At 42.5% G+C, this 21,635-nt stretch overlaps 1 protein-coding gene and 1 non-coding gene across 2 annotated transcripts; one reads left to right on the top strand and one right to left on the bottom strand.

Annotated features, from left to right (window-relative positions):
* Positions 1–723: 723 nt before the first annotated feature.
* Positions 724–1,781, bottom strand: LOC112082123. Its single transcript, XM_024149224.1, has 2 exons — positions 907–1,781; positions 724–769 (listed from the first exon to the last, which is right to left on the bottom strand). The coding sequence occupies exons 1-2, from the start codon at positions 1,779–1,781 to the stop codon at positions 724–726; spliced, it is 921 nt and encodes a 306-aa protein (XP_024004992.1).
* A 15,402-nt stretch (positions 1,782–17,183) lies between these two features.
* Positions 17,184–17,290, top strand: LOC112082509. The gene has a single exon (XR_002897182.1). It is a non-coding gene; the product is annotated as a small nucleolar RNA R71 (small nucleolar RNA).
* Positions 17,291–21,635: the final 4,345 nt, after the last annotated feature.

The following is a 21,635-nucleotide window of genomic DNA, read 5'->3' as shown; positions in this document are numbered from 1 at the left end:
TCGATAAAACCCAGCATGTCCCAAGAAACTCCTTACTGATTTTGCAGAGTCTGGTGGTTGCAAGTTTATCATCACGTCGATCTTCACACGATCTACCTCAATCCCAGCTTCTGAAACTCTGTGTCCAAGAACGATCCCATCTCTGACCATAAAGTGGCACTTTTCCCAATTAACGACCAAGTGCTTCTCTTCACATCGAGCTAACACATTGCAGAGATTGTCTAGACAGTCTTTAAAAGATGATCCGTAAACTGAGAAATCATCCACAAAATCCTCGATTATATCTGTGAAGATGGACATCATACAGCGCTGGAAAGTCGCTGGAGCATTACAAAGTCCAAAAGGCATTCTGCGATATGCGAAAGTGCTGTATGGACATGTAAAGGGGGTCTTTTCCTGATTATCTGGGTGAATGGGGATCTCTCCAACATCTGATCGATAAAAGGCAGAGGGAACTGATCTTTCCTGATTTCTGCGTTTAGCTTCCGGTAATCGATACACATATTGTGCCCAGTCACTGTTCGCGTCAGAATCAGCTCATTCCTCTCATTCTTCACAACTGTGACCCCTCCTTTCTTAGGAACCACGTGCACTAGACTGACTCAAGCACTGTCTGAAATGGGGTAGATGATCCCAGCTTGCAGCAGCTTCATGATCTCCTTCTTCACCACTTCCTGCAGATTCGGATTCAGCCTCCTCTGGTGTTCAATTGACGACTTCGTCTCATCCTCCAGGTGAATCCGATGCATGCACAGGTCCAGAGAGACACCTGAAATATCATCAAGAGAATAGCCAAGAGCTTTGCGAAACTTGCGCAGCTTGCTTAGCAGTAAAGTGAGCTATGCATTGTTCAAGGAAGCATTGACAATAACAGAATAAGTGGAATTAGATCCCAAAAATGCGTACCTTAGCCCTGCAGGAAGCTGTTTGAGTTCAAGCATAGGGGCTTTTTCTTCACTCCAATCACTGATCTTTTTGGCTTTTGCAAGAACTTCGATCGGTTCCCCTTGAGCCACCAGCTGCATCACCTGCTCGCTTGCGTCCAGCATCTTGACATATGATGCTGTAATTTCGTCCAGGTGCTCTGCTTTAGACGCGGACGAGATCAGAGCTCTCTCCAGTAGGTCTGCAGGATGCATCTCCTGGAACATCTCCTCTGCGAAGCCTGTGAGTGTGTCGACGTAGAAGGTCTTACCATCGATGGTGGGCTTCTTCATCAGCTTGTCCATGTCAAAGTTCATAACCAAGTCTCCAACATTCAAAGCAATTCTGCCCTTCCTCACATCGATGATAGCACCTGCAGTCGCTAGAAAAGGTCTCCCAAGTATAAGAGGATCCTTAGGTTCCTCTCCATACTCCAAGACAACGAAATCGGTTGGTATCATGCAATCTCTAACCTTGACTGGAACATCTTCCAGCACTCCTTCAGGTGTCCTCGTCGATCGATCAGCTAGGATAAGAGAGATCCTCGTTGGCTTGAAGTCAGTCATGCCGAGATTGACAGCGACTGAATATGGCATAAGATTGACACATGAACCCAGATCACACAGCGATCTCTTGAATCTTTCCGTGAAGATGGAACAATCCAAGACAAAGCTTCCTGGATCAGACAACTTGTCTGGGATCCTGTTCTGAATCACAGCGCTTACTTTCTCAGAAATCATCATCACTCCCTGTTCATGGCTGATATTATTGGTCACCATTCGCTTCACATAACGCCTGATAACAGGAGTGATTTTCACAGCATCAACCAAAGATATCTCAATCACAAGCTTTTTCATCAAAGCTTTGCACCGTGCATCATCTAGCTCTTTCTTGGACTTCCTAGGGCTCCTTGGGTAAGGAACCTTAGGTTTGTAAACCTCTTCCTCAGCAGATTTTCGGACTTAGAGAAATATCAGCTTCGCTCTGCAACTGGTGACGCGCGGCACTAGTTGTGGTGTCGCTCGACACCGGCTCTGCAACTTCCAGAACTTCTTCAGGATCTTCCAAATCCACGACCTCAGCAGCAGGAGACGTCTTTTTGGGCTCAGAAATCAAATTTTTACCACTCCCCAACGTGATAGCACTGTAATGGTGCCTTGGATTGGTGTCAGTCTTCCCAGGAAGAAAACCTTCTTGCCTTTTAATAGAACCTGCAGTTTGAGCAACCTGCGTATCGAGCTGCTTAACATCGGTGTTCAAAGCTTCGATTTTTCCATTCAGATGAAGGTAGAGAACATCGATCTTTCCATTGAACTCCACGGTGAGCTTCTGCTGTCCTTCCAGAATCTGTTCCAGCATAGACTTCACCTCATTGTCAGGAGTTTGAGGTTGAGCTGAAGGAGTGTAGTAGTTTCTGGAAAAACTGTTGTTGGAATAAGACTTCTGGTATTGAGGCTTAGGCGTGTAACCAGAGAAGTTCTGATTACTGTTGAAGGTGCTCCTCTGATTGTTTCCATTGTAGCTTCTGTTACCTTGCTGATTACCAAACCTCTGATCCATTGACAAAGTTGACATCTTCCTCCTCAGCTTCATCCTCAGGTTCGAAACTCTCCACTTCCTGTGCGAATCTGACAGACTTCTTACCCACTAAAAGGCTATGCACAGAGTCAAGCTTAGCCTTTACCTAAGCAATCTGCGATCCATCCATGTTCCCAGCCTGCTTCTTTCGCTCATAATCAGCATTCTTGGTACTATTGCTAGATGCCAAGTTTTCGATGAGCACAACAGCTTTGTCTGGGTATCTGGTGTTGAAGTTTCCAATGCTCGCTGCATCAAGAGCCATCTGATACCTCCAGTCAACACCTCTGAAGAAAATACCTAACAGCTGTGATAACTTAGAGTTTTCAAGGCTCTAAATGAGGGGTTATCAATCCCTTTTGTCACTTTGCAGTACAAAGGGTATCAATCCATCATGTGTAGACACTAAGATGCAGGATCAGTTCTTAATTCAAGCCAAATGAGTGAGGTTTTTATGATTAACAACTAAGAATGGAAAACAAGGATTAAAGCTAATGATCAACTTGAACAAGCAAACAAGTAAGCTAAATGAGATGAGATTGTATGTATGATGATGAGAAAGGTCTTAGACATGATAGTGGATTAGGGTGCCTTCAGTGTTAAACTAGGGAGCTAATGAATCATGTGATCAAGCAAACCATTCAACTTAAACATTATTGATTAAGTTAATCCTCTCATGAAGGTATCAACTTCTACGCTAAAACAGTTTCTAACCTAATCTTTATTAGTGAAACATGAATCAAAAAGCATTAAGAACCAGTTTAATCTGTCATTTAAGCATATAAACAACCATTCTCATGATGAATAACACTTAAACCTCTAACAACCTTGGTTCAGGCATTTCATCAAACACTTTTGGTGCATGAAATGCCCAGAATCTAGACCACATATGATGTGTATGGATCTAGCATTACGAACAGGTTGTAGAGAACGGAATATGAATGATCTAACCCCTTGAGAATCACTTGGGTCTAGATCATAGGCATTTCATGCACCAAAAGTGTTTGATGAAATGCCTGAAAGAGCTAACTTAAGGGTTTATGTTTTAAATGCCATGGGAATGTTTGTTTGAAGCATAAATGACATATTAGAACTATTTCTTAATGCTCATTAGTTCATATTTCACAAATGAGAATTTGGTTTGAAAGTGGATTAGTGTAGATATTAATGCCTTCATGAGAGGATTAGTCTAGATTAGAGTTCTAAGTTGAAATGTTTTGAGATCATGTGATTGCTTGCTATGTCTTTCTGTATAAGATTCAGTCTTACTTGGTTGAGGGATTGTTTGGTCACTTATTAGGCTTGATGATTTATGCTTGTTGATTGCTTGATCATATCTAATGGTTGTTAGACTTGATTAGGTGATTAGCAAAGGGATTATTGTCATCGGAATGAATTAATCTGATTAAGAAGCCTAGACTAAAGAGTAGCAAGTGTTGCATTATGTTCTTAGCATCATGAATCAATATCTAAAGCACCCTGATCAATGATCACATCTAGAGGTTTATCTTTCATCATTTGCTTTATTATCATCTTGTTTTGTTTACTTGCTTAGTTCATTAATCATAGCTTGTTTGTTTCTTGTTTATGCTTTCTTGTTGCTTGTTACCAAACTCATATTTGATCACTTGACTTAAGAACTTGTCACATAAACTAGTGTCTAGCAAACACACTTGTGGATTGATACCCTTTGTACTGCAAGTGACATAAGGGATTGATAACCCATCTAAGACCTGAAAAATCTTAGTTATCACCAAGCTCCGATGGTTTTTTCACTAAAGTTTGAGCTGAATGAGTAATCTTGATCGTGGAATTGGTTTCAAGACATTTGGAGTCGTGTGCTGAAAGTTATTGCAACCGGAAGACAAGTTGATCAGTACGAGCCCAAGGAGTTGTGATACGTGCTAAGTGTTTCTACGGGCCTCGGCATCATTACCTCGACATTGCTTAGGCCAAGGCTCGTCCCCTGAACCTCTTTGGACTAGACCTCGTACTAACTCCTCGGTATGTCAAGATCGAGGCATGCATGTTGGAGAAGCGAAGCTGAAAACGACTAAGTGTTGGACGTGAACCTCGGTTTAAAGACCTCGATATTGCATGCCAGACTTCATCTGCCTGAACCCCACGACTACCAAGCCCCTCGGCATTGGATGCCGAGGTCCCTTGTCACAAACCCAGATTCAAGAACAAGTTGACTCGGAGAATGCACGTGAAGATGGATTGAAGACTAGGGTTTATGCATGTTCTTGACGTGTTCTTCCTGAGATCTTCATCTTGATTTTGCTCACGTGCACTCCTTGGCATCAAGACCTCGGCTTCACTGGTGCTCACCCGATGATCCATGAAGAGCGTCAAAAATGGTGAAAACCGCTTGGAGGAATTTCTCGGCCATATCGCTTACTGGCCGGACAGAAACCTTGGTCAAAAAGTATACCGATCGCTCATTACCGGCCAAAATCCTTACCGATCGACCAAAATCACCCTGGGTCGAGTATCGGGTGCAAAATACCACGGGTTGAGTTTTTGGCCGAGGCGAGAGAAATTTACGACCAAAAAGCTTACCGCGGTACACAGCCCTCGGAAATTTTCCTTACCGTGGAAAGCTTTTCTCGACCGAAATCTGTCCTTGTCCGCACATTTCAAAGATCAGCAATCCGGGGAACCTTCCAGTCCGAATCAGTTGGCGGGGTCTTCATCAAAGTTGGAGACAATCAAGCAAAGATCCCAGAACGATCGGAATCATCCAATTCGGACCAGTGGAGAGAAAGATACAGCTTCCGGAAGATGCACCAGCATTACGCGCATCCGAGAACCGAACGGCGGAGTCCAAAAACCACGGCGCACGGAGCCTTTCCGGACCGAATTAGCTTGTCCGGTCTTCATCAAAGTTTGAGATCTGTGGAAGAACTTCTCAGGACAGTTGGAATCGCTTAGTTCGGAGCAGTGTTTTGAAAGATAAAGTCTCCGGAGTTCACATCGGTCCAAAAAGCCTGTGTTTCCGGTGATTTCAATACGGTGCAAAGATGTGAAATCCAGGAAGCCTTCCACTTCCCAAGCTCCGACGGTTTCTTCACCAAAGTTCGAGCTTATTGAGTCATCTTGACTATGGGACTGGTCTCAGAGCATTTGGAGTCGTGTGTTGAAAACTACTATTTCCGGAAGGCAATATGGTCGAAACGAGCCCAAATGAGTTGCGATACACGCTAAGTATTTTCTCAAGCCTCGGCATCAGAACCTCGACATTGCTCAAGCCAAGGCTCATATCGTGGGAGTATTTTGAACTAGACCTCGGGCTGACGCCTCGGCACGTTGGAATCAAGGCATGCACACGTAAGAAATGAAGCTGGAAACGACTAAGTATTGGACGTGCACCTCGGTGTAATGACCTCGGCGTGCATGCCGGACTCTGTTCTACCGAACCCCTCGACCACCAAGCACCTCGGCATATCCCTTGTCACAAACCCAGAATCAAGAACGAGATGGCTCAAGAACACACACGTGAAGATGGATCAAAGACTAGGGTTCATGCATGTTCTTGGCGTGTTCTTCACGAGATCTTCATTTGGATCCAGACTCACGTGCACTCCTCGACATGAAGACCTCGGCTTCACTCTCCGACACACCGTGGCACTCACCCATCAACCCAAGAAAGCGGTTCAGTACCCGGTTTGTTCCGGGCTGACCCGCGACACTTTCCCTTTGCTATAAATACATTTTTGGACCAAAAACCTAATCATCTTATCTCTTATCTGTTTTTAGCTTTAAGAACTTGCCTCTTTTGTGAAACTGGATTAATCTAATCCGATATCTCGTTTTTGCATCAGAATCTTGTTCTTTCTTTATTTCTTTTATCATCCAAACATCAAACTCCTTATCATGACTAGCTACACGTCTTGCAAAGGACTTAGTGAGCTCGTTATGATTAGTGAGTAGCCGTTTAAGCTGCTTTAGATAGGTAGATTAGGGTGCTTTCAAGGTGGATTAATGGGTTTAGGTGTCTAGTCTTGCATGTTTCATTCCTTAACCGACGAGATCTCTAGGCTGGATCCAAGCACATCACTTGAGGTTCAGATCTGAGACATATCTCGCATCAAAAGTGTTTGTAGAAATGTCTGAACCACTCGGTTAAGGGTTTAAGAGTCTTTCATCGCGAGAGCGATAGTTTGTTCTCTTAAATGACATTTTTGAACCGATTCTTATTGCTGACTGATTTATGATTCTCAAAAGGGATTTTGGTATGAAAAAGTATCAGTTTAGATGTTTAATACTTTCATGAGAAGATTAACATGCCTTGGGTTCAAAGTTAAATGAAATCGCTTGATAACATGATTCATTAACCCATTAGTCTAGCTTGGAAGCACCTAAGTCAAATATCCTGTCTAAAGCTTCTGCCTTTATCATCCATTATAATCATCTGAATCGTTTATTTGTCATTTGCATCTTAGCTTTGTTCAAATCTCATTATTTGCTTTACTTTTATGCTCATTCGCTTGATACTTAGCCTAGTAAGAACCTTTACTATTCTCTCTTGACTTAACGAACAAATGACATAGATAGTGTCTCGTTTACAAGCTTGGATTGACACCCCTTTGTACTACTCTGACAGGGGATTGATAACCCTTATTAAGGCTTAAAAACCTTAGTTATCAGCAAGGCAAGGTGTATAAGCATATCCTTCATAGGGCTTCCCATCTTCATGAGTTGGCATCAACTTTTTCAGCCCCACACCAAGGAGATTCAGATAACCCTTGTGAACTCTCCCTACATCAAGTTTCAAGAAGAAGCTGTGAGAGAGGATCTTGTGGACATATCTCAGCACTGGGTTCCTTATCCAAGAGGACTTAGCTGCTCCAGCTGTGTACTTCCCAGAAGCTATTAATCTCCATAGAGCCTGAATATCTTCCTTTCTAAGATTAATCTGGTTGGAGAAAGGGACGTTCTTAGGCGCAGAAAACCCAAATATCTCATTCATTCCCTGAATGACACTCTGTAGTCCTTTCCTTTCACAGTAAACTCCATGTAACCAAGACCATCCCCTTGAAGAATTCTTGAATCCCTTGGGTAGTACATAAAAGCATCAAAAGAAGCCAAGAACTCTTGAGACTCCTCTTCATATGCGATTTCTCTCATCTCCAAAAGTGATTCAATACCCATGTTCCCAAGCAAAGTTTTGACATCTTCATAGATGCCAATCTTCTTCAGAAAGTCCACATCAGGGAACCTCCCTTGCTGGATCCCCATTTGTTGAAACTTGGCCAGATAATCAGGTGTTTCTGGTTCAGTTTTCTTGATCCTCTTTGATACCTCTTCAATGGTGCCTTGGGAACCTCCAGCTGAGCTGCTTGAGCCACTATCATTCTGTTCATCATCAGATACCACAGCCAACTGTTTCCGTTTCTTCTTTGAACCAGAAGCAACCACCAATGCTTTCTCTTCATGCCTTGTCCTTTTCGGCGCTTGTTCACCTTTCGCTTGCTTTGTGACTTTCTTGGTGACTTGGCCTTTTCCTTTTGGCTGTGAAGACCTTGAGACCAAACCCTTGTCCTTGGATGCAGTGCCCTTCTTCTTGGCTAGAGAGTTGGTTCTTTCAGTCATCTGCCAATAAATTTCTCAAAAACAAGATTAGCACAAGATCAAGTTTCACAAAATTCTCCAAAATTTTGAAAACTTTTGTTGCAAGAATCGATTTCCAAGGCACATGAACAAGTTTCTCAAGCCAAGCATCAGTCCAATAAGTTCATGGCAATGCAAAAACAAGAGTGCAAAGCAAGGACTCAGCAGGAAACAAGTTCATTTCTTTTCCAAGAAAAATCGATTTTTCATTAATTAACTTGCAACAATTTTCAAAACTCAAGAACAATGAATCACCAACAAAGTGCTCTGGTTTCCATGACTATCTAGCACCCTAGCATTTATAAAAATAATCCCAAGGTCTAAAACAATCTATCAAAATCGATTCTACACTTTGAAATTCAAAAATCACCATTTAAGAACATGGAAAAAGATGAATTTTAACAGAGTGAATACCTTGGGATTATGATGCAAACGAGTTCGAAATGCAATCAGGATGATGTTAATAACTCAAAAACGAGCTCAGAGCACTTTGAATCAACGAATTTGGTGGAGAAATGAGAGAGTTATGATGAAAACAATGGAGAGAAATGAGGTAAGAGAGCAAACTCGTGGTTTTGGTGAGTAAAGAAGAATAAAGATACGAAAAAAAGATGTTGGAGTTAAAGAAGGAAACCGGAAGAAAAAAATGAAAGATGAACCTGTCCTTTCCTCGTTGACCGGACTCCTTTCTCTCCTTGTGCGACCTGGAACTTCCGTGACCGAGCTGCAAACCAACTCGGTGTAGAACGTGAATCCTTGTGCGACGTGGTCCCTTCTTCTTCCTGTCCCGCACGTCCAAGTCACAGTAAAAACTCTTTTGCAGGCTTAGTCTCTTCTCCCATGCTGCGACCTGGTGCTACTCCCTGATGACCCGCATGACTAGGCCGGTGTGAATTGCGAGTTAACGTGCGACCTCGGATCCTTCGTGTCCAACCCGCATGACCAGGTCGCACGTTCTCACACTTAGACAATGTGCTCGTTTCTTCTCCATGTGCGGCTTGGTTCTCCTTGTTGTATAAGCCGCATTCCCAGGTCGGTGCAATTTTCGAACGTTCCTGCGACCTGGGACCTCATCAGTTTAAGCCACACGACCAACTCTCAGTCTTCGACACTTAGGCATTTCTGGGTTCTTTGTTTGGTGCGCGGCCTGGGCTCTTGAACATCAGCTAGCAGGTCCAACTCGGTGTGAATTGCGGATGTCAGTGCGGCTTGGTCTTTCCTTGATTCAGGCCGCACATCTAATTCGCATGACTCTACAATTAGACACCACGACTTCTTCTTTTTATATTCGGCCTGGGCACTAGTGCATCAGCTCGCAGGCCCGCCTCGGTGTGAATTGCGGATGTCAGTGCGGCTTGGTCTTTCCTTGATTCAGGCCGCACACCTAAGTCACAGGTCTGGACACTTAGACAATTTTGCATCTTGTTCTTCATGTGCGGCCTGGATTCTCTCGGACCTTCTCGCACTCCCCAGCCGGTCTTATTTGCGAGTTCTGCTGCGACCTGGCCTCCTCTTTTGCTAAGCCGCATGACCAACTCGCAGTCTTTAACACTTAGCATTTCGGCCTCTTATCTCCTGTGCCACTTGGTGATGCGGTGCTGAGTGTGTCAACTATGTGAGGGAACAAGTTTTACCCTTAACAAAACAAAAGAAAGCCGCAAGTGCACAGCTAATCAGCTGAAGTATTTAGGGATCGAATCCACAGAGATTTGTGTGCCTGGTATTCTTCTACAGTTTTTAACTTTATGTCTAGACTAAATTGGTTTTAAAGGTTGGTTGTTTTTCTTGCGAATTAAACTAAAACAAAAGAAAGCAAATAAATCTATCCTAAAAAGCAAGTAAAGAAAATCGAATAAAATGCAAAGGGAATAAGTAAAATATCGAACTAAACAAAAATAAGGCAAGTAAATTATCGCATGAAAAGTAAATAAAGCAAGTAAATAACGAACTAAGGAAATTGAAATGCAGGTCTAAGAAAGCAAGTAAAAATCGATGGAATTGCAAACTATGGCTAAAAACGCTGAGTTTTTGGAACTCTAAGGGATCATAATCGATTTTAACAATAAGGTAGATAGATTGGGATTGACGGATAACAATATATGGGTTCTAGAGCTAGAGTACGGCGGTATGACTACGTCACTGTCGTGATCATAACCAACTGTTTCTCGCAACCCTGACCAGTAGGTTTCCACTCTGGCCATGGAAGGGAGAGAACGCAAGAGCTGCATAAGACTCGTCAATACTCACGATCTCGCCGCAGGTAGGTTTCCACTCCTACGGAAAAATCGCCTGTTTCATTCTAGGGCTGATACTTAATGAAAACTTTCGCAACACTAACTATCTAGATCAGATACTAGGTGATCAATCAAGCATACATGCAATAAGAACAAGAATAAACAGAGAACAGGTCGAAATCCCAAATCTATAAACCTAGATGTCTTAATCGATTATGAGAGCCCCTTTCGGGAACCCTAAGCCAAACTCGAGATCTACTCAGACATGGCTGAGTTCGACATCATCATTGGTTTTAATAAAAGTAATGAAAAAACAGTAAAGAAAAGAGTTAAAGAAAGCTTCTCTATTGAAGAACTCGGACTTGAACAATCTTCTACAAAAATCTCATAAAAACGGCTAAAGGAAAAGGGTTTCTGTAAAGTATGAAGGGTGGTGTCTAAAAACGACCTAAATGACATGTATTTATAGTCTCCAATACTCCATGGTCTCTAGGGTTCCGGAATTGAGGCTGGGAATGACTTTGGGCTTCAGATAAGTGGGCTTTAAGTCGGAGGTTGAATGCCGCGGTCGGGAGTGTTGTGACCGCGGCAATTGCTTTGTTGGCCGCGGTCGGGAAGCTTCTGACCGCGGCAAATAGCTTGTTGGCCGCGGTCGCGTGAGTTTCTGGCCGACTCCGCGTGGCTTCGGGGCTAATGGAATATCTTGAGATCCAAACGTTGGAATGTCTCCAAACCAAGTGCATTTGAAAGCTGGTTGATTCTTCTATAAGTTGTCCAATTTTGAGGGTGATCAGACGGTGAGAAGGTCTTCGTCTCTCCATGAGAGTTCTGACAGTCTGCATTTATCCAAAAGAGTCTTTTTGTTCTATTTTGTGCCTCTTTATCCCAAATTACCTGAAAAGTCTTTTAAAATTCGGAAACATAGAAATCCTTTGAAAACCTTTGAAAACAGAGTAAAACACCTGTAAAAGATATTAAAATGATCCATAAAAATGGTCAAAATCCGGTGTTATCAACTCCCCCAGACTTAGTCTTTTGTTTGTCCTCAAACAAAACAAAAGCTAAATCTCGGCGAGAGGTTTGAAAACGCAGGAACTAAATAAAATTTCACAGACCAACTTCTAGACCAATATCAATCATTATGCATCAATCGGGAATAGCCTAGAAAATTCTCACTAGCAATACAGGCATAACTAGTCCGTTAATCCGTCATGCAGAAATCTATGCACTAAGGTCTAACTTCCAGTCAACTAGCTCTTAACATTAATTAAAAATCTCGGTGGTTCTCATCATAGAAAATTCTAGGCAAGGCAATCTAGGCTAGGTGTAAGGAAGGATTATTTCGGGGGTGTGGCTTAAAGTGTTTAAGGGTTACCTGAAGATCTGGAGGGTGTAGGACATTATGCAAAACCGCAAGAGAGAGTGAAGCTGTTGGTATCCACAGTTTTCAGTCACTTTCTTCTTGACATAGATTCATGGTCTTCTTCCTCAAGTTCTCTCCAAACTCCCCCAGACTTAGATTTTTGTAAATCTTTCAAAACAATAGCTCCTTAAACGAATAGTGGTTGCTCATTCCTCCACAAATTTCGACAGTCTAAGACTCATTAGGCTTTTTGTTTCCCTTTCTCTTTTCACGTTTTTTTTTTTTTTTTTTTTTTTTAGAGAAAGGGAACACCTTTAGATATAGAGTCTTAGAGAGCACGAATTTACCAGTTAATATCTGTCTTGTAAAGCTTTATTATGTTTCTGATACTCTTCCTTCCCAATTACATTCAGTCTCTTTTGCGAGTGACTGAAAACTGCGTTGCTCCTCTTCTCTCCGACGTTTTTGCACATATCTGCTGATATAAACTAAAGAGAGAATGCATGAGGATTGAAAACAAAGGTTTTGGGTTTAGGGTAAGGTACCAGATAAAGATAAACTGGTCATCTAGGACGACAAAGAGTGGTAAAAGTGATGGTAAAAGACGTCCTAGATGTGTATGTCGATGCCTGCCTAAAATCAATGATGAGAAAATTAGATATCAATATTAAGTCCAAATATAGTGAGCTAGTATGTCCTGTCAGAAAGACTCTCCATGAATAGAAGTCCTCTGGTGGGAGTTCGTAGTGCAAGTACTCTATCTACCGCCTAGTCTAGTGCTCGCCACAAATGAGCTATCATGCATAGTGTAGAAGTGTGCAGGTCTAAATCATCATAGTTTTGCGTCAAACATTCCTGAAAAATACTTAATGTCGAATAGGTTACATATTAAAATTTAAAAAGTACTTGAAATTTAAAAGCAAAAGCAGGAAAATAATTAGTACGGATAGACATCCTCCCCCAGACTTAAATCACACTGTCCCCAGTGTGAAAAAGTTGGTGAAAAGATGGTGAATAAAAGCAAAATAAGATAAAATAAGATAAAAGAAAAGAAAATGATGATAGAACCGTGATGGTAGTGAAGTGCTGATCAATCACTCATCCTCCAAAGTGTCGTCTGCGAACTGGGTGCTGCTCCTGTAAGAAGGTGACAACGCGCTCAAAGCGTCGTCCCTGTCTCTCAACTCTGCGCTCCAGATCGGAATGAGTGTGTGATGATGTAGATGATGAGGCGTGACCGGTCGGAATGGATGGCTGAAAATGAGCACGGGCCGCAGCTGCATCACGCCTCGCCTTGGCCACTATGTACTGGCCAATGGTGAATGGTAGGCGAGGTACGGATGGCAGAAAATCATCAGATTCCGGAGTCCATCAAGGGCGTCCTCCGTTGCACAATCTCGGGATAGACGCTGAAGGTAAGCGGACTCGGTGCTCCTCGGTGCCAGTGCAATACTTGTAACCAAACCTGTCTGGATCGAAATCGGCGCGAGAGATAGTGTGATCGCGAGAGAGATAAAGTAGATCATACCAGACATCGGGAAGTGGTTCGTCAGATGAGAAATCGAATCCTACAGCCTGTAATATTGCTGTAATAACACTCCCGAAAGCTGGAGTAGCGTCATCGCAACCATGTAAATCATGCTTCACCTTTACCATATTCTGCGATATGATCCAGGCAAAGCAGGCAAGTCGTGGATCATCCATAAACGGAATCTGAAGTGTATGAGCTCAGTCTTCAAGACACCTCCCATGTTGGCTTTAGAGAAGATCGTGTGTGCTATGAGTTTGTGCACAACTCTCACTGCTGGGTGGCTAAGAAGGGCTGACTTAGATCTCCCACTATCGTAAGCTCCATGGCCCATCTCTCTCCATAGGTTAAGATCAGGTTCATCTTCAAGGTAGATGCCATCAGTGTACGGAAGCTTAAGAGCTTCACAAACCTCGGAAATGGTGAGAGAATAAGGCTGTCCGCGGATAGAGAATGACAAGATGCCATCTGATGCTCTGGGGTTCCTCCTCTTTGTGTGGTGGAGCGTAACGGTCGCTAAAAGCTCACGGACTAGCTTAGGATAAGTCGGAAGGTTCAGCTCCAAGTAGGGTCTCAGTTTAAGTGCATCGATGTACCAGATCACATCCTCTCTGATTCCAAGCATCTCGAGTGTATGATAATCAATGCAAGGCGTGGGTTTGATGTTCAGCTTCTTGAAACGCCTTGCATAGTCCACTCTCGGGTTTGTCTCCCTCCCAATGTATCGAATCTGTGGTGGCTCGGGAGGTGCTCGTGTTTCTCTTGAGTGCTGGAGCAATCTCATCACATAGCTTCTTCTTGTCGGTCTGGCTTGGTTCAGCATGTACTCTCCTAGAATAGCATCGTCGGGAATGTCATCGGAGCTGCCACCAGTTCGACGGCTCCTTCGGGATCTGGTTTCATCCATTTTCTGCAAAATGAAATGATTCTTGGAAAAAAGAGTGAATTTGGATGCTAATTTTACCACATTAAGATCTGTTACACTAATACTAGTATAAAGAGATTAATTAAAACTATTAGCAAACAAAATTGATATTAAATCAGAGAAATCAAGTAGTTCATGACTAAATTCGGATTTTTGATGTTCTCAACATAGAAATCTTCTAAAAATCGGTTTTTATGAGCAATTTCCATGTGAATTCTAAAGATTACCCAATACTAATCACTTATCACACAAGACTAAATCAAATTCATCAATTTTGCTGCTCCAAATTCGATTTTTATGAAGCATGAAGAATCCAAATTTCAAAAATCTCAATTCCTCTTAAGCTAGGTGCTAAAATCGATTTTTAGATAACCTAAATGGATAATCTATCATTCTTAAGCTATTTCCACTATCAATAGACCAAGATTCTGGTTTTTTAAAGAAAACCCTAAGTTCAAAATCGAGTAAGAATGGTGAGTTGGAGGTTCATACCTTGCTTGAAAGAGAGAATTGATGGCAGAATTGAAATCAGCTTTGAAAAAGAGTGAGGTTTGAGCCAAAAATCTCTTAAAAAGCTTAAGAACTGAAAAATGTGTTCTTTCTCCTAAATCTCTAAGTTTTTTGGAAGAGAAGAGAAGAAAGAGCTTTGATCCAAAAAGTTTGTTTCTTTTCTTTAAAAAGCGTTTTTTTGAAGCAAAAGCGGAAAATTTCTGGAAATTTTTAAGTTTACGAGAACTTACCTGTTCTTGTTTGCACATTAGGAAAGTTTAAAACATACGGAGGATCTTTTCGGGTTTTACCGGGAACATTTCGGGAAATCCCGGGAATCACCAGGCAAACACCAGGCAACACCGGGAATCACCAGGCAAACACCAGGCAACACCGGGAATCACCAGGCAAACACCAGGCAACACCGGGAATCAGCAGAAATCCGCAAAACCATCTCAACGACCAACGGCCGCGGTCAGAAGACGCGCGACCGCGGTGGATGAGGGATCGCCGCGGTCACATTCACGGTGCCGCGGTCGATGCACCATTTGCCGCGGTCCCGTCTGTTGCGACCGCGGGTCTTCCTCCTGCGGCCTATTTTTCAATCTTCTCGTCTTTGCTGGGCCGAGCAGCTAAAGACTTACCTTTTTCTCCTTGGTTTTTCTAATTTTCTGATTTTTTTGTGTTTTTGTTTTATAAAATACCTAAAACTTAAAAAGAAAAAGAAAGCATAAATTCTAAAAAGGAAAAGAAAACTAAAAGAAAGAGTACCTAAATGGGTTGCCTCCCATTAAGCGCTTTTGTTTTAAAGTCGTTTAGCTCGACGTAAGCATGAGGAATCAGGCTGATTTGAATGGCACTCCACTTGATGTGCCTTTGTCACTTCCGGTTGGTGGAGGTTTTACTTCTTCTCCTTGAAGAGAAGTCTTCTTACCTTTAATCTTCTTTCGGACTTTAATGTTGTTCAGAACCCTTTTTGTGTTTTCGATCAGCTCCTGGATTTGGTCCTCACTAGTTTCCGTTGCATCTGGTGGAATGATGATCTTGATCTTTGCAAAAGCTTTCAGCTTCTCCTTTTCTTTCTCTTTTGGCCTGTTTCCTTTACTTGGAAATTCATCTAAGATAGTAGGATAGTACCTTTTTCTATCCACATTGAGGAAAACAGCATGCCGGTTTGCGTGATCGATAATTGCTCCTACTGTAGCTAGGAATGGTCTCCCAAAAATGAGTGGCCTCTCCTTGTCTTTATCCATCTCTAGGACTTGGAAATCTTCTAGACCAATCTTATCTCCCACTAGAACTTGTAGATCATGAATCGCCCCTTCAGTATCTTTTTGAGATGAATCTCCAAAAATAACCTTAACCGTCGATGTCTTTAAGGTTTTTATGCCCAATTTTTTGGCAAATGTCTTAGCCATGATGTTGACATTGGCTCCGGAATCGCACAAGCAGTCTGTAAACTTGATTCCTGAAATGAAACATTGGAAAACAAAACGTCCCGGATCATCGGCTTTGGTAAGCCTTTGAAACGGTGATCGTTCGGGTACCTTAAACGGGGGCTGCTTGGGATCGATATCCTTGTACAGTGGTACAAAGATTGGGGTTTCTTCTTTCTTTCCATCGGTTCCGGACTCTTCTTCGGGCAATGTTGTTATGGCGTTGCAAAACTTCTTAGGGTTATCTTCAACTCTTCCTGCAAGAACTCCACTTTGCCTCTTCATAGAGTCGGCTGTTTGGGCGACTTGCACATCTAACTTCTTTACGTGCGAAGATAAAGATTCAAACTTACCATTCAGATCATTGTACATGCAGTCTACTTTAATATTCACGTCTTTAGATGCTTTCTCGTTCGTCGTAACTAGCTGTTGGATTGACTGTTCAAGTCTACCGATTTGTGAAGCTAGCTGGTTCGTCGTGACTCCCTGCTGTTGTACAAATTGATTGTTAAAATTCGTACCTTGGTAGTTATATGGCTGTCGCGGTTGATATGGTACTATTCCTCCAAAGTTTCCACCTTGAAACTTGTTTTGGAATGATTTTTGTTGAGGTGGGTAGTACTGATCTTGAGGATTCTCCACATTTGGATTGCGGTAAGAGAGATTGTTGTAATTTGCATTCCGGAAGTTGTTGTTGAAGTTGTTGTTGGAGCGATTTTGGTATGGCACCAGTGCTCCTACGTAGTTCACATCTTCTTCTTGAAATGCTTGATTAATGTGATCGACACCAGGTCCTTCCTCTTCTGCGCCATTGTTGGTTTCACAGGCATGGATCGGTCGATTGTTGCTCTTCAGAAGCTGGCTCACCATGTTCTTCAACTCGGTTATCTCCTTGTTGTCTGTTCCGGCTTGCTTCATTGATCGATCATATTCAGGACAATCATTGCTATTGGCTTGAGCCAAATTTTCGATGAGGGCTCTTCCTTGGGTTATCGTCTTTTGCCCAAAATCTCCATTGCTAGCTGTATCAAGTGAAAGTTTGTATTTTGGTTGCAAACCTCGGTAACATGTGCTCAGCAGGCTTGATCCATGAAATCCATGATGAGGGTAATCACGTTCATACTCCTTAAAACGTTCCCAAACTTCATAGAAAGATTCAGTTGGCCCTTGTTGAAAGGTTGAGATCTTCGTTCTCAAATTGTTCGACCTCGACTTAGTGTAGAAGTGGTTCAGGAAAGCAGTTCTACATTCTTCCCAATTAGTAATCGATCCTGCAGGCAAAGACTTCAACCAACGGTGAGCTTTATCTGCTAATGAAAAAGGGAACAACTTACACTTTAAATAGTCAGGTGGAACTTGGTTTGTTCTCATCATGCTGCAAATTTCTTCAAAAAGCTCGATATGGTCCATTGGGTGCTCAGAAGGAACTCCATGGAACTGGTTTTGCTTCACCAATGAGATGATTTGAGGCTGGACTTCAAACTCATTCCGGTTCGGAAATGGTACTTGAATCGCAGATCGATTCTGAAAATTTTGAGTAGGTGCATCAAAGTCAGCTATGCGATGGTTCCTGGCTTGTCTTCGGTGTTGATTTGCTGGCGGAATGGGGCGGTGAATGCGTTCATTCGGCTGCATTGCTGGGTGGTCACCATCGGCTACATTGATGGGTGGATCAAGGTCTTCACGTCCTTCTCTCTCTCGGTTCTGGTGGTTTCTTGGAAGAACCTCGTCCTCCTCTCCATCTTGTCGAGCATGATCACCTTCTATGTGATCATTCTCTTCGTTTTCTCCATGTTCGGACCCTTCTTGGTCCATATTTAAATTTCGATTAATAGGATCTCCAGGCTGGTCGTCGTTGGCCATTCCTTGCGTTCGTCTAAGTCTTCGAAGTTCTCTTTCGTGTCTGTCTATTTTGTCTAGAATTGGAATGTCTCCTGCAGGTCTACGCCTGGTATTCATGCAATTCAGAGAAAGACAAAAGAAGGGAAAGATAGTTCAGAAAACTTTAAGAAAGAACTAGAGATCAGGTGTCTAGAACAGAAGTTAAAACAAGAAAAATAGCAAAAGGCAGCGAAACAAATCCCCGGCAACGGCGCCAAAAACTTGATGCGGTGCTGAGTGTGTCAACTACGTGAGGGAACAAGTTTTACCCTTAACAAAACAAAAGAAAGCCGCAAGTGCACAGCTAATCAGTTGCAGTATTTAGGGATCGAATCCACAGAGATTTGTGTGTCTGGTATTCTTCTACGGTTTTTAACTTTATGTCTAGACTAAATTGGTTTTAAAGGTTGGTTGTTTTTCTTGCGAATTAAACCAAAACAAAAGAAAGCAAATAAATCTATCCTAAAAAGCAAGTAAAGAAAATCGAATAAAATGCAAAGGGAATAAGTAAAATATCCAACTAAACAAAAATAAGGCAACTAAAATATCGCATGAAAAGTAAATAAAGCAAGTAAATAACGAACTAAGGAAATTGAAATGCAGGTCTAAGAAAGCAAGTAAAAATCGATGGAATTGCAAACTATGGCTAAAAACGCTGAGCTTTTGGAACTCTAAGGGATCATAATCGATTTTAACAATAAGGTAGATAGATTGCGATTGACGGATAACAATATATGGGTTCTAGAGCTAGAGTACGGCGGTATGACTACGTCACTGTCGTGATCATAACCAACTGTTTCTCGCAACCCTGACCAGTAGGTTTCCACTCTGGCCGTGGAAGGGAGAGAACGCAAGAGCTGCATAAGACTCGTCAATACTCACGATCTCGCCGCAGGTAGGTTTCCACTCCTACGGAAAAATCGCCTGTTTCATTCTAGGGCTGATACTTAATGAAAACTTTCGCAACACTAACTATCTAGATCAGATACTAGGTGATCAATCAAGCATACATGCAATAAGAACAAGAATAAACAGAGAACAGGCCGAAATCCCAAATCTATAAACCTAGATGTCTTAATCGATTATGAGAGCCCCTTTCGGGAACCCTAAGCCCAACTCGGGATCTACTCAGACATGGCTGAGTTCGACATCATCATTGGTTTTAATAAAAGTAATGAAAAAACAGTAAAGAAAAGAGTTAAAGAAAGCTTCTCTATTGAAGAACTCGGACTTGAACAATCTTCTACAAAAATCTCATAAAAACGGCTAAAGGAATAGGGTTTCTGTAAAGTATGAAGGGTGGTGTCTAAAAACGACCTAAATGACATGTATTTATAGTCTCCAATACTCCATGGTCTCTAGGGTTCCGGAATTGAGGCTGGGAATGACTTTGGGCTTCAGATAAGTGGGCTTTAAGTCGGAGGTTGAATGCCGTGGTCGGGAGTGTTGTGACCGCGGCAATTGGCTTGTTGGCCGCGGTCGGGAAGCTTCTGACCGCGGCAAATAGCTTGTTGGCCGCGGTCGCGTGAGTTGCTGGCCGACTCCGCGTGGCTTCGGGGCTAATGGAATATCTTGAGATCCAACCGTTGGAATGTCTCCAAACCAAGTGCATTTGAAAGCTGGTTGATTCTTCTATAAGTTGTCCAATTTTGAGGGTGATCAGACGGTGAGAAGGTCTTCGTCTCTCCATGAAAGTTCTGACGGTCTGCATTTATCCAAAAGAGTCTTTTTGTTCCATTTTGTGCCTCTTTATCCCAAATTACCTGAAAAGTCTTTTAAATCCGGAAACATAGAAATCCTTTGAAAACCTTTGAAAACGGAGTAAAAACACCTGTAAAATATATTAAAATGATCCATAAAAATGGTCAAAATCTGGTGTTATCACTTGGTCCTCCTTGCAGCCAGCCCGCATGACTAAACCGGTGTAAATTGCGAGTGTGTGTGCGGCCTGGTCTTCTGTCCATTCACGTCGCAGACCCAAGTTGCAGTCCTTGATACTTAGCATTTTTTTGTGCTCAGCGCTCCTTCTGCTAAGTGAATAAATCGCAAGCCTATGTAGGTGTTCACGGTAAGTTCTGCTGCGGCCTGGTTTCTGGCTTGACTGAGCCGCACACCCATGTAGCACACCGGCTTTCACCTGTTTCCAAGCCTTAGACCTTCTTCTCAGCATTCTCACATGCCCCAATTCACTTTGACCTAAGCCATGGCCTCCAAATGTCACCTGGAACCTTAGGTCAACTCACAAAACCCATCAAAAAGTTCTAAAACATAAAAGAAAGAAAAGAAATCAGAAGAACTATGTACAAGGATAAGATTGGGGTGTCTCCCAAGAGCACTTTGTTTAAAGTCTATAAGTTTGACTTTGAAAACCTGTTTATCAGGCTGGTGTAGGGTCAAGAAGGGGAACTGATGTAGCTTCCTCCTTCCTTTGTGAGACCAGGTAGTGCTTAATCCTTTGGCCATTGACCACAAACTCTTGACCATCCTTGCCTTCTAACACAACAGCTCCATATGGCCTGACCTCAAGAACCTTAAAGGGACAAGACCATCTAGACTTAAGTTTTCCAGGAAACAACTTAAGCCTAGAGTTGAACAGCAACACCAGATCACCTTCCTTGAACTCCCTTTTCAGAATCTTTTGATCATGCAGAGCCTTGGTCTTTTCTTTATAAATCATGGAGCTCTCAAAAGCCCCCAGCCTGATCTCTTCAAGTTCATGGAGTTGAATGATCCTTTTCTCTTGAGCTGTCTTGATATCAAAGTTCAGCAACTTCACAGCCCACAAAGCCTTGTACTCCAGCTCAACAGGAAGGTGGCAGCTCTTCCCATATAGCAGATTGAAAGGAGATGTCCCAATTGGAGTCTTAAAGGCTGTTCTATAAGCCCACAATGCATCATCCAGTCTTTTGCTCCAATCTTTTCTGCTTAAGCTAACAGTCCTCTCAAGAATGGTCTTAATCTGTCTATTAAACACTTCAACCTGGCCACTAGTTTGAGGATGATAAGGAGTAGCTACCTTGTGTTTCACTCCATGCTTTCTCAGCAATCCCTCCAAGGTCTTGTTCACAAAATGAGATCCTCTATCAGAAATAACAACCCTGGGTACTCCAAATCTTGGGAAGATTATGTTCTTGAACAATCTCACTACTACCTTGGAATCATTGGTAGGGGAAGCAATGGCCTCAACCCACTTGGACACATAGTCCACAGCAACTAGTATGTACTGATTCCCATAAGATGATATGAAAGGCCCCATAAAGTCAACTCCCCAGCAATCAAAGATTTCAACCTCTAGTATTGGATTTTGAGGCATCGCACTCCTCTTTGAAATGTTCCCATGCCTCTGACAGGCATCACATGCTGAAACAACCATCTGAGCATCCTTGAAAATTGTGGGCCACCAAAACCCACTCCAAAGAACCTTGGCCACAGTCTTGAATGCTCCCATGTGACCCCCAAAAGCTGAACCATGACACTCTTGCAACACAGGTTGCATCTCCTCCTCAGAAAAAAACCTTCTATACAGCTGATCTTTGTTCAATACATACAGGTAGGGTTCATCCCAAAGGTATCTTTGCACATCTCTGAAGAACTTCTTTCTGTGGTAAGCATCAAGTTCAGGTGGTTCCACTCCACAAGCAAGAAAATTCACAATATCAGCAAA

The sequence above is a fragment of the Eutrema salsugineum genome, unplaced genomic scaffold (genome assembly GCF_000478725.1).
Source record: "Eutrema salsugineum unplaced genomic scaffold, Eutsalg1_0 scaffold_1, whole genome shotgun sequence".
Lineage (NCBI taxonomy): Eukaryota > Viridiplantae > Streptophyta > Magnoliopsida > Brassicales > Brassicaceae > Eutrema > Eutrema salsugineum.
The sequence above is the reverse complement of the archived record's forward strand: the minus strand, read 5'-3'. Positions and strand labels throughout refer to the sequence as shown.